The sequence below is a fragment of the Mytilus trossulus genome, chromosome 10 (genome assembly GCF_036588685.1).
Source record: "Mytilus trossulus isolate FHL-02 chromosome 10, PNRI_Mtr1.1.1.hap1, whole genome shotgun sequence".
NCBI classification, from domain to species: Eukaryota; Metazoa; Mollusca; class Bivalvia; order Mytilida; family Mytilidae; genus Mytilus; species Mytilus trossulus.
Window position 1 is genome coordinate 40,288,995 of NC_086382.1, and position 12,342 is coordinate 40,301,336.

The window sequence follows — 12,342 nt, forward strand, 5'->3', positions numbered from 1 at the left end:
TTGTGGACTACTTTGATGTGTGTAATGTTAACCTCTGTGACTTCAGAATGTGAAGTTCAGATTCATCATACATGACGTGTACTTAACCTTGTGTGAACTGTATATGAATTTACGTTCTGTTTGCTGTCTAGCATTTCTTTATAGCAAAATAAAGTAAATCAGCTAACAGACGAACATGAACCACAGAATTAACTCCATATTCTACGGTGCCAGTCTTCAATTTGAACTATATTCATTCTGTCAAATCTAAGCAAAATTCAAAAATTGAATCTGTACATTTGTAGCACACATAATCAATCGTTCAACGTATTCAATTTTAGCATGTTCATCGTATAACAAATGTCGTGTTCACGTTAAAATTCTGAAGCGTATGCAAAATTATACCAGTTTAGTTTGCATAAGGGCATCAGTCATATACCGTTGACAAAAGTCATAAATCGATTAATAGATAACAAATGTGGGTTACAAACTAATTCCTGGGAAACACATCAACTATAAGAGGAAAACAACGAAACAACAGAAACACTAAACAAATCAAACGGCAAGATAATACACACAGAAATTATCTATTTCTGCATTTTCCTGAATTGGTACAGTACATTTAAATCAAATCGTGGGTTGAACCTGATTTTGTGGCCAGCCAAACCTTGCGTTTTTATGACAACGTTGAATACAACAATAAAAGGACACCATCACATGACAGGAATACAGTTAAAATAATTGCAAGAAAAATTAATTGCTTTGTGCTTTTACTTTGAAATGGGGTGTTATGATGAAATAATAATTTTCTTTCAGTGAAAGCTGAAGCTCGCAGTACACCTGTTTCTTAGCTTTGTACAAATACAGCTGATATATACGAACACTTTTTATTAATTACTTTTAAGATATATGTTTTTTTAGAGATGAGTGACGCTTCCCGTTTTATTGGCATATGTTTTCTCGATTAAATTTTTGAAACAAATTGTATTGTTGATTAAAACGGACCAACATAAAAATTACGTGTCTCTTTGGTACCCTTTATGGACATGAAAGTGTAACTCAGGTAAGAGTATTATAAAAAAGATGATGTGGTTTGATTATCAATGAGAAAACTCTTTACAAGTGGCCAACATTATCTCTTATTTATATCATTAACTCAATATGGGGCTACAGACATGTTTGTTTGCTATTTCTTTTTTTTTTGGTATACAAGGTTCAATTAAAACTTTGATCATTATTCTTGGCAAGCTCTCGAAGACAAAACAAACAATGACCGATTTGGTGGTGTCTTGATATTCTGTCTGACATATTATTAAGATCACATGTAAAAGACACACATTTTACCCTATTTTATTTTCTACTGCATGACTTCGATTATACCAGAAATTCTTTTAAATTAAATTATCGCCTCTGTATTGTTCGATGAGGAGTTCTGAAATCGATGACATTTTACGAACTAAAATGGTTACGTAAACATTTGATAATTTCTTCATGGTCGTTCCATTCCGCCACACTTATATCACATTCATTCACGTGTGCCTTTGCATTTAATAACAATTTGACTATATTCAAATGACCTTTCATTGAAGCGAAGTATAATGGTGTTGAGACAGTGGATTCAGGATTGTTAACAGGCATATTGTGGCTCAGTAAAATCTGGACAACTTCTTCGTGCCCATTTTTACAAGCCCTAGCCAAAGCATTTGATAAGCCACTAAAAAAGTCCCACCCCAAAAATTTTTGTTCTTTCTTTCTGGGTAATTTCATAAGAAATAACACTGTTTCTTTATGGCCATTTTCACAGGCAGCAACAAAACCACTAATTATATCTTGATGGACACTATGTGTTAACAATAACTCAACGATATCTGTGTATCCTTTTTCGCAAGCATGTATAATAGACGAAAATAAAATTCTTTGTGCATCTCTATCCTTTTGAGATGATACTAAAATCTTGACAATATTTAAATGACCCCTTGAACATGCTTCATATAATGGTGTCTTTAACATGTTTGATTCATATATTGTATATTCTAATAACCTGTTCCACGTTCTGGCAAAGTACGATACAAAATCATCATATCCCATTGTACACGAATAGAGAAGAGGCAATTTCAAACAGACTATATCTGATTCACTCATTTGTGCAGTAAGATACTTTATGAAGGCTTTTCTATAACTTTGATTTTTATTTTGAATGTTTGCGAAAACTCTATTGTTTCCAGATCTTATTTCTTTTAAAGATCTAGCAAAGAAAAGCTCGTTATACGTCTGATTCACACTTATACTAGCTCTTTTGACTGTTTCCTCAATTTCAAAAGATTCCAGTCTAATTCGGTTTTCAATGAATGAATATTTTGAATATTTGAGTATACTTGTTATAAAATGCTTTCCAATACACGACACCACAATGTCTTGAATTTTTTCATGCATGAACAACAGTTGATTCTTTTTTCTTTTAATGTATGATCCTTCTATTGAATTCCATCCCACCTGTAATACCTTACGACTTTTTGGTGCATTTATAAAACATGACTCCGATATTACATCGTGTAGAAAAGTATAATACTCGCCAAATATAACACATTCAATCAAAGTATATTTGATATCTAACTCCCCAGCAACTAGTAACAAAGCAAGACAGATATACGATGGATTCTCCGTCGCCTTCATTTCCTCTATTTTACTGGTTATAATTTTGTCAGAGTCCATAAAAAAATCTTGAACCCTGTTGCAAAAATCCTTTCTATATAAAGTACAAAGTAACGGTAGCTGCTTTGAACTTGAAAACTCACTATCACGATAAACAGTGTCCTCGCAGTTAATATATAAATCAAAGATCTTTCGACGCTCATCAGGAGATAATGACAGCTCGGATGAATGTAAGTTACATTCTATGATAGATGGTAACACGTATTTTATTTTGCTCATACTATTTACATGGTCGCTACATGTAAATAAAAACTTACATTTAATGTGCCTGTCTGCAATAGATTTAATTTTAGTTAATTTTGAGGTCAATTGTATTTCATCAAAATCCGAAATTGAAAAATTTCCTACAAAATCGTCCAGAATGTATAAAATGTTTGTGTCGGGTATTCCGTGATCATTAAGTTGAAGAAATCTTTCGCAAGTGGCTGAGGGAAAGGGAACGACAAAATATCCATGACTTTCTGACATACGAAGAGCGGTGTAATGAGCCAACGTCGATTTTCCAGACCCACACATTCCAGATATTGCAACAAACTGATTGTGTTGAATAGTTTCGAATATTGAAATTGCCGTTTTTGATAAAACAAAGGTTTCCTTGTGTAGTTTTGCCCTCCATTTTCTTTTCATGTAAGTGTCTTGTTCTGCAAATAAAAAAAATAAAAATATTAAATCAGAAACAAGTACCTTATTCATTTATCATTCTTTTTATAACGTATAATAAACAAATGAAAAAAGAGTCATTATCAATATTCGTTATAGAAGGAAACAAACAGAAAAAAATAAGTTTGTTTTTGGTTCAATTTCTCCGAAAGTTCATTATTTTGTAGCGTTAAGTCGAGAAACTAACTGATTGAAATATGAGTTCTACTAGATTTTTGTCACACTGTTTAGTATTTGTGATGAAAACATCAATTTAAACGAAGGTAACAATAATTTCACATGCAACACGAGGCCGGCAAGAATGTGCTACCTCCAAAAGAGGACAAAGTCATTTTAAGTTTAATTGATTATTTGTTTTTTATTATTAGTTAAAACTACAATATAGTTTCAAGCTTACTCCAGAGTATTGGTGACTTCAACGTGTATAACAATTTCACCAAATTAAAGAAAGAAAATAATTATTTTTTATTGATGTATCGAACGGCTGTATTTCGAAAACTCATTGTAGTTTATAGTTAATAAAGTTTTCCACTTCTCCTAGGAAGGACTTTTTGGTGATTATTTAGTTATTTCACCTTCTTGTTGAAAGACTTTTGCATTTTGTTCTAAATCTTTTTGTAAAAAGGACTTTTTGGTTCGGATTATGTCTTTTAACTTCTTTAAGAAAAAATATTGATCTTATGTTGGTTATAAGTTTTACCACTTTTCTACCGAAAGAACTTTGATTGTGTACGTTCTGATTATCATAAATAGTAGCTCGAACCTAACCATTATCTTGTTGTATCAAGTGGTTTTGCAAGTTAACCTTTAGATGTTTTGATATAATATCAAGCAATGACTACGCTGTTGAAACTGCACCTATCTTGTTTATTCGAAGTGTTTTTATTGTAAAAATTATCTCATAAAACACAGCTAGTATTGCTACTTTCCAACATAACCAAACTTATAACGACGTTTTTATTTAACTTCATTGTTCGTCAAATCTCATATACTTTTGACTGCTTTTAAACAAAGCATTCCAGTAAAATTTGATATAAGTTATCTATCCTTATCAATTAAATTTGTCGGTATGTCTTATCAAGCAATAAACTGTACCCATATATACCTAGGTTCTTTTCTTCATAAGCAAATGTCTGTACCAAGTCAGGAATGTGGCATTTGTTATCCATTCGTTTGATGCGTTTGAGCGTCTGATTTTGCTATTTGTTTATGGACTTTCCGTTTTGAGTTTTCCAGGGAGTTCAGTATTTTTGTGACTTTTTTACGGAAATAGGTAACGGTCATGTTCCTAATTTTCACTTTGGCTGCTATATCTTCTCATAAACATTTGAATAATTATATTAAAGTACTAGTGGACCATTTTTAATTTACTGTGATGCAAATATACATAAATAATGCACGCTACTGGTGTTTCTTTCAATCACGGACAAGACATATTCATCTTATTAAATAATAAACATTGAAATTTATATTCTAAAGTATTATATTGTTACGGGACGGGGATGTCCCATAAGGAAAAGTTATTTATATAAGATTAACACTGATTACTATATTCTTGGTAAATTCTTATATAGAGCTGTCAACTCTGGTGCCGAGTTACAATATAAGTTATACTGGTAGCGTATCTGGCAAAACGGTTAATACAATAATAGCGTAGCAGGCAAAACGGCTAAGGCACTGATCTAAATATGTTAGCACAGAAACTCATTAACATTGACTTACTAGCTATAGTTACATGTACAACAGACAACAAGATTAATTAAGCTTCATAATTTATTATATACAAACAATCAATACTATTACAAGCATCAATCCCATGAAAAACCCACAGAGCCCTGAATAAAATATACAGAGACCCCCCTTTTTTTGGTACGTTAATCGTTTGTCAGCAACGTAGTAAGCGTAGTAAAACATCTAGATCAATCGTGGTTTGGTCCATTTATGCAACGGGGATGCAAAGGTACATGTATTGCATGGACTGCGGCACTTTTGGTTTGCTTTGCCATATAAAACAAACAAACGCATTTATCTATTTGTTTTCTTTTATATATATGTGGTGTACAGAATTGATTTAAATTACTTTGGTATATATTCCATATGGCCGTGCACATACTTACAGGAGGCTTATACACATAATAACAGCTCTATACCGAGCGCCATCTGTCGTCATAATGATCGTTAGCATAGTACAACATTTCACACGTTGACATTTCACACATTGACATTTAACGAATCGACAAGTTACAAATCATCAATATACAAATTGACAATATACGGATCGACACGTTACAAAACATCAATATACAAATAGACAAGTTTCAAAACATCAATATACATTACAAATCACACAGTTACAAGTTACAAATTGACAAGTCATGAATTAACAATTGACCCCGTTGGTTTTTCATAGCATACTGGTTCTTGGTTAGACAACTGGTTTGATTCACCACTCCCGCATACTTTATTGGTAACATTAGAACTTCCAATCTCACATGAACAATCATTGGTAACTTTTGGTATTTTATCTAAAACAACCATACACAAATTTGCCACTTGGTCTTCTATTATCAATATACTACTTAAAGGTGATTAAGAAAGATTTTCAAGCTTTTCTACTTTTTCATTATTTATCTTTAACTGCGTTTCAAATGTATTAAAACGGTCCCCTAAGGTATTCAAATTTCTACTAAACTGGTTCACTATATTTGTATAGAGCTCAACTATTTTATTCATGGTATTTACTACATCATCTGGCCTTGATGCACCAGATTTATCGATAACTGGGGTAGATGCACGACTGTCAGGAACAAAATTTTCTGAAGGGCTAACGCAACTACTCATGTTAATTGTTTAAATTAAATCTGTTGTACAAGTAAGTAAAAAAAATCATCAATAAAAAAATACTGGTTCAAGTCTAAACTCTCGAGGAGTGGTTTTATACGTATCCCACCGCCGTACACCAAATGTTACGGGACGGGGATGTCCCATAAGGAAAAGTTATTTATATAAGGTTAACACTGATTACTATATTCTTGGTAAATTCTAATATAGAGCTGTCAACTCTGGTGCCGAGTTACAATATAAGTTATACTGGTAGCGTATCTGGCAAAACGGTTAATACAATGGTAGCGTAGCAGGCAAAACGGCTAAGGCACTGATCTAAATATGTTAGCACAGAAACTCATTAACATTGACTTACTAATTACATGCACAACAGACAACAAGATTAATTAAGCTTCATAATTTATTATATACAAACAATCAATACTATTACAAGCATCAATCCCATGAAAAACCCACAGAGCCCTTAATAAAATATACAGAGATCCCCCATTTTTGGTACGTTAATCGTTTGTCAACAACGTAGTAAGCGTAGTAAAACATCTAGGTCAATCGTGGTTTGGTACATTTATGCAACGGGGATGCAAAGGTACAAGTATTGCATCGACTGCGGCACTTTTGGTTTGCTTTGCCTTTGGTAAGTTTCCTTGCTACCAGGAGTGACTGCCCTGGTAGCGGGCCGCAGTCTATCTGAAGACTGTTGTGCACTTGCTTTTATATCTCTGTCCCACCAACGTCTCGTGCCCCTATGGAGATGGTGGGCAAATTACGTTATGCTGATTGGATGCTGATATCAGGTCATTAGGTCACCGACGTCAATAAACATAGTGATGCAAATGGCGGCGATCGGAATGTTGACATTCTGTCGAGTCGGGAAATGGACAAACGGGACTTATATAAGCTTACTCTTAGCATGTATGGGCCCCGGTTACATTATTCATGCCTTACGCTAATAAAATAACAAGGTAATAAAGCGGGAACGTGTGAAATAAGGATAAACCGACCCCCATGGTCAAACAGTGAAGACGAACTCTATTGTATTATTCCCAGATACCTTACTAACCATATTTACATACAATTACAATATATAAGTATACACAATGTTCATCAAATGTCTTTGTATACGCGTTGGCTAACAGTAAACGACAAACGCGAAAAAAAAATAGAGTTTACTGAGTAGCCTGAAACAGTATTATGTACAAACCTACAGCTTATACCATAAACCGTAACACTATATCATTCTAAAGCTTTTAAATTCGTCATTCGGAATACTGCTATTTTGTATATGTAACAGACCATTTTCATTAGGTAAAACTCAATAAAACCTATTTTTTAATATGATATCCCTGTCCCGTGTTAAACTTTATTTTTTGTGAAATTCTTAATACCGTAAAAAAATGCGAGATATCAGATAACACTAAAACAATGTCGGATACAATGTCCCCACATACGATTTTGACGTTATATAATAAAATATACAGAATCTTCCGTCTAATTGTCATTATTGCAGTTTTCACAGACGACTTGAAATTGGGCTATTTTGTGTTGTTGCTTGATAGGAAAACATTAAAAGTAAAATTAAAGTGTTGTGTTAAATCTCTATCGATATATAGGGCAAGGTTACCTCGTTGAACTGGAGTGTTTTCCAGACCTTATTATGATCGACACTCCGATCCGCTAGCATACAAATGAATAGAAAAAAACCCAGCTATAATAATAGTTTCCTTGTATATATTTGTGCAGAACCTAATGGCACTGCCGTGCTAGATATGTCGTTGATCTTTCGCCTTGACATTCTGTAGTATAAAACATGATTGCATTTGCAGTGCATAGTTTATCCCCTCAAAAAATCGTTTGCGTTTTAATGAAAATAAATGTAAAACAAATTGTATCCATTCAATTTACTTTTTAATTTTTTTTTGTTAATGAAACTAAAGCTTATCATCTTTTTTCTAAGAAAAACATGAATCTTATTTTTTTCGGAAAACATTTTTAAAAATCCTTTATAAAATTTATTGTAGTAAGCCATGTGAATAACCTTGCATTCCAATGATTTTTTTTTGACTTACGTCTTTACGGTGCGACGTTTCAAAACATATGATATGAAACAATATAATGATATCTTATAGAAATTATTGCCCATGATAATTTTTCAATTTAAGGTTCAATGACGATAACCTTCACATGGTACATGATGACGCTATAGGTAAGTAACAAAATAATTATGCAAATAAAACACAGACAAATCTGGAAGTAACAATTGTTGCAACTTTTAAATGAAAAATACCATATAATTTTGTAATGGACATAAATAAACCTATCATTTGAGATTGAAAGTGACTTTTGAATAAATTTCATGTCTCTAATTATCATACGAGATGTTTTACGTTTGGTAACACATATATATTTGATGCAGGTCAACCAGCTGAAATATAACTTTTTTTTTTTTATTCAGTCGGGTTCAAATAATATTAGAAACGTAATTTTGTACACTGTAAGTATTAACTATTTTGCCGTACTTTTAGCAAGAGTGAATAAAATTTAAATATTTTTGGAATCGGCATTAAGTAAGCTAGTTATCTGACACAAACATTTACAATTTAAATATAATGTGAATATTTTCCCATCAAAGCATGTGAAATTGATGATTTTTCGACCAATTAGATTTTGAAAAGGTTCGTGAATAGTTCTTTTAATTTTGTGCCGGTCAGTTTGTTTTCATTGTTCGCCTTTTGTTTTCCTTGCACATTATTGTTGATCAAAAGACGCTCATCCAGAGGATATTGACTAATTTGCGTTGAATAGTACATAATGTATTTGATATTATTGTATAGCAATATAATATTTCCCACAGAAAGTAACCAAAAGTCAGCGTGCAATAAATTCTAATATTGCACTAGTGCATTTAAAAATCTTCAAATTCATGACGTCATCAACGTCAAAATTAAGTTGAAACCAACTTTTAATTTCAAATATTATATTGCTATACAATTAAGAGGGTCCATGAAAAAACCAGGCAGTGGATGACCCATGACATAATTTGTTTTAATTTTTTTTCCATTAATTTCATATCACAAATTCATTCTTTCTCAAAGTTTAATTTGGGTTTTTTATTAACTGCAACAAATAAAGAGAAAAAAAATACATAGAAAGCACTGAAAATTCATTGAAAAGGAGAGATAACTCTTCATTTGGTACAAAATTTTGTTGCATTGTTAGTGAACTTTAAAATCATTTTCTGAGCCATCCACTGTTGTTTCAAAAATATCTCTTTTGTATGATATAAACATTGCAATGGAACCAAAACTTCAGTGGGAAAAAAATTATGTTGTGCCACCCATATCATCGGATTTGCCTGATATTAACTTGGACAACCTCTTAAAGCGTTATTGCATGAATATTTGGGGAAATTGTCCCTCGTAGAACGTATATTTCACTCGCAAGCTCGTGCAATATCAAGTTCTACTCGGGATTGTATTCCCCGATATTCATGCAATAACCCTATATTATTGATTTTTTTAAAATCAGTTTGGTTCAGGACCAATTCAGTATATTTTATTTTAATCCTTAGTAATAAATTAATTTTCTAGAGTTATTTACATATATATAAAATTGATTTACTTAATGTATGATAATGTATTTTTGTTACTAAATTCTTTTTCAAAATCTATGTTTGTACTTTCAAAGAATCTCATATATCCTTGAAATTTGAATAATGTGATTATTTCAAAAAAAGATTAAAGAGAAACGAGTCTGTGTTTCTTTTTCTATAAAAAAGTAAATCGGTTAATGTGGTTTATGCACATATGCATATCCTCATCTGGTATCCCTGGCCACATGTTTTCTAACAATTGCTTATATTAAGAATTGGTCGAATTTAATATTAATCAGTGTGAATTAAACTATATGTTGGCATATGTGTCTTTCTGTAAACCGGAAGTAGCTGAATATTCTCATTAGGTCAAGTGCATTTGAGAGTAAGTTTTTTTTTGCATTTAAGTAAGTAATAATATTTGGAAATATGTGTCTGTAATCATTTTCCGTGGGAAAACCCATACACTCATTTACTCCATTCGAAGATCGGTGAAAATGAGAGCGTTATTTTTAAGAATTGCTTTCTAACCTTCTGAAATAATTAATACATACTAAAATCTTCCTTATTGAAGTAAGAATCTTGCAATTCAACCTCTTCTTTATGTTGTACTCTTAATAAATCGATCTCCAATTTTTTTTCTTCTTTCAATCTTTCAATTTCTTCTTTCAAGTTTTCAGTTTCTTCTTTCAAGTTTTCAGTTTCCCTTACTGAACTTTGCATCTCGTTGAGAATCTCAATAAGAACTCTTTGATCTGAATTCTCAATTTTTTGTTTCAATTTATGACATTCTTCATACATTTCTGGTCCTCCTAAGCGTTGTATGGCCTGTAAATATAATTGTAATAAACCTTTCTGTACCAACTATTTTCATTGGATTATTATACTTTTAATGTAATACAGTCATATAAATAAAAAAATAAGATAAAGGAAACAGTTTAATCGTTGTTTGACTCAACAGAAATCTGCGTCCTTATAATTAATCTAATATGATCAGAATTTAAAGGTTTGTTTTTTTTCAGATTTAATTTCTAACGTACTATTCTACGAACTTCTTAAAGATGACAAAAAAGTCATATAATTTCATCACACAACGAGATGCCCAAGGAAGCTTTAAATGGAGCCTATATTTCCGTGATTGTTTTTGTTAAATTCAAGCATATTTATTTGTATTATAAAGAAGTCTCAATCTAAATATAAACTAACCTCAGTTAAATCAATCCAGATCCTATTGAAAGATTCTGTCAACAACTCAGATTTATTCATGTGAGCAAACTCGTTTCTATAATAACGAATTCTGCCGAGATCAGCCGATTTATTTTTCTCATTTGGTTGTGGAATCTGATCATACACCATATCAATATTAGCAACGTGTTTCAACAAAACAAGCATCATTGATGTGTCAAATGTTGATGATGAAGGTTCTATGCCTACAAAGTATTCAATTCTTAGCTATGTAAAATTGCTTCAGTTGACTAAACTTAATGAAATCGATCATGAAGTAAAGTTAATGCCCATCAAATACATTATGTTATTTATTTTATGTCATTCGGGTCTTATGGTATACATCGGGACATTCAAGTTGAGGGTTTACATTTCCTGAGCCTTAGGGGAAAATATATAAACCCTACGCCAGGAATGTCACATTATATTCCCTGTCGGAGACCTAAATTACACATTCATTATAGATTACCTATGTCAAAATTTTTATTTTTTTACTCATCAGTACCATTTATTTATTGTAAGGAGTTGTTAAACATTATTAATGCAGTTCATATATCCATACATAATATAGTCTCTTGATATTCTGGATAACTCATATAAATGCATTTTTTCTTGACAAACATTTTACTTTCGTTAAGGATGTTTGCTCCTCTTCTTTTTGAATTTTTGCCAGATTTTCGTGATCCTCTGGTTTTATCCATGTATTAACAGTAAAAAATTTTGCCCACTAACCCTTTACTTTTCTTTTTATATTTTTATTACATTTTATTTAAAAAGCCATATTTCAAAATCTTATAAAATCCTTGTTATTTTTTCATAGTATTCAAAACAAACAGGTGCCAATGTTAAGTGAAAGAAAAATCTAGAGATAATTATTTCCCGCCTAGTTTTCAACGGCTTATATCTCGAAAACAAGCACACGGACCCTCCATTTTTTCTGCTTTTTAAGTTTCTTTATTTATATACTTTCAATTTATAACAGTCTTTTAAAAAAGCTTGTTATTTTTAAACAGAGTAGCAAACATCCTTAAGAATTTTTTTCAGCGAAGTTTTCCAATTTCATATTTATTGTTTTAATGTTTGCTTGACTTTACTGGTGAATACATCAACCTGATATTTCATAGATTCCTGATGGGTTTTTAATTTGATTTTTAAATAATTCAATTAATCATGTATGCAATACTTAATAATAATTTTAGGTATTTTGGTAGTAAATGGCGTGCTTTTGAATTAAAATTTCTTATTGACGGATACACTTCATTATTATTTTATTTGCTAGACTATGATATTCTTTTGGTGTTCTGTATAGCCTTTAACAACTTCACATTGAAACA

General features: G+C 31.6%; 1 protein-coding gene across 1 annotated transcript in view; it reads right to left on the minus strand.

The window, feature by feature from the left end:
* Positions 1–1,304: 1,304 nt before the first annotated feature.
* LOC134687901 (uncharacterized) overlaps positions 1,305–12,342 on the minus strand; it is a 37,656-nt gene continuing 26,618 nt past the window's right edge. Inside the window, exons 4-6 of the mRNA XM_063548359.1 lie at positions 10,991–11,214; positions 10,339–10,612; positions 1,305–3,332 (exon numbers count right to left, since the gene is read on the minus strand). Coding sequence (XP_063404429.1) covers positions 1,429–3,332; positions 10,339–10,612; positions 10,991–11,214 — 2,402 coding nt within the window. The 3' untranslated portion in view covers positions 1,305–1,428. The remainder of the gene's footprint in view (positions 3,333–10,338; positions 10,613–10,990; positions 11,215–12,342) is intronic.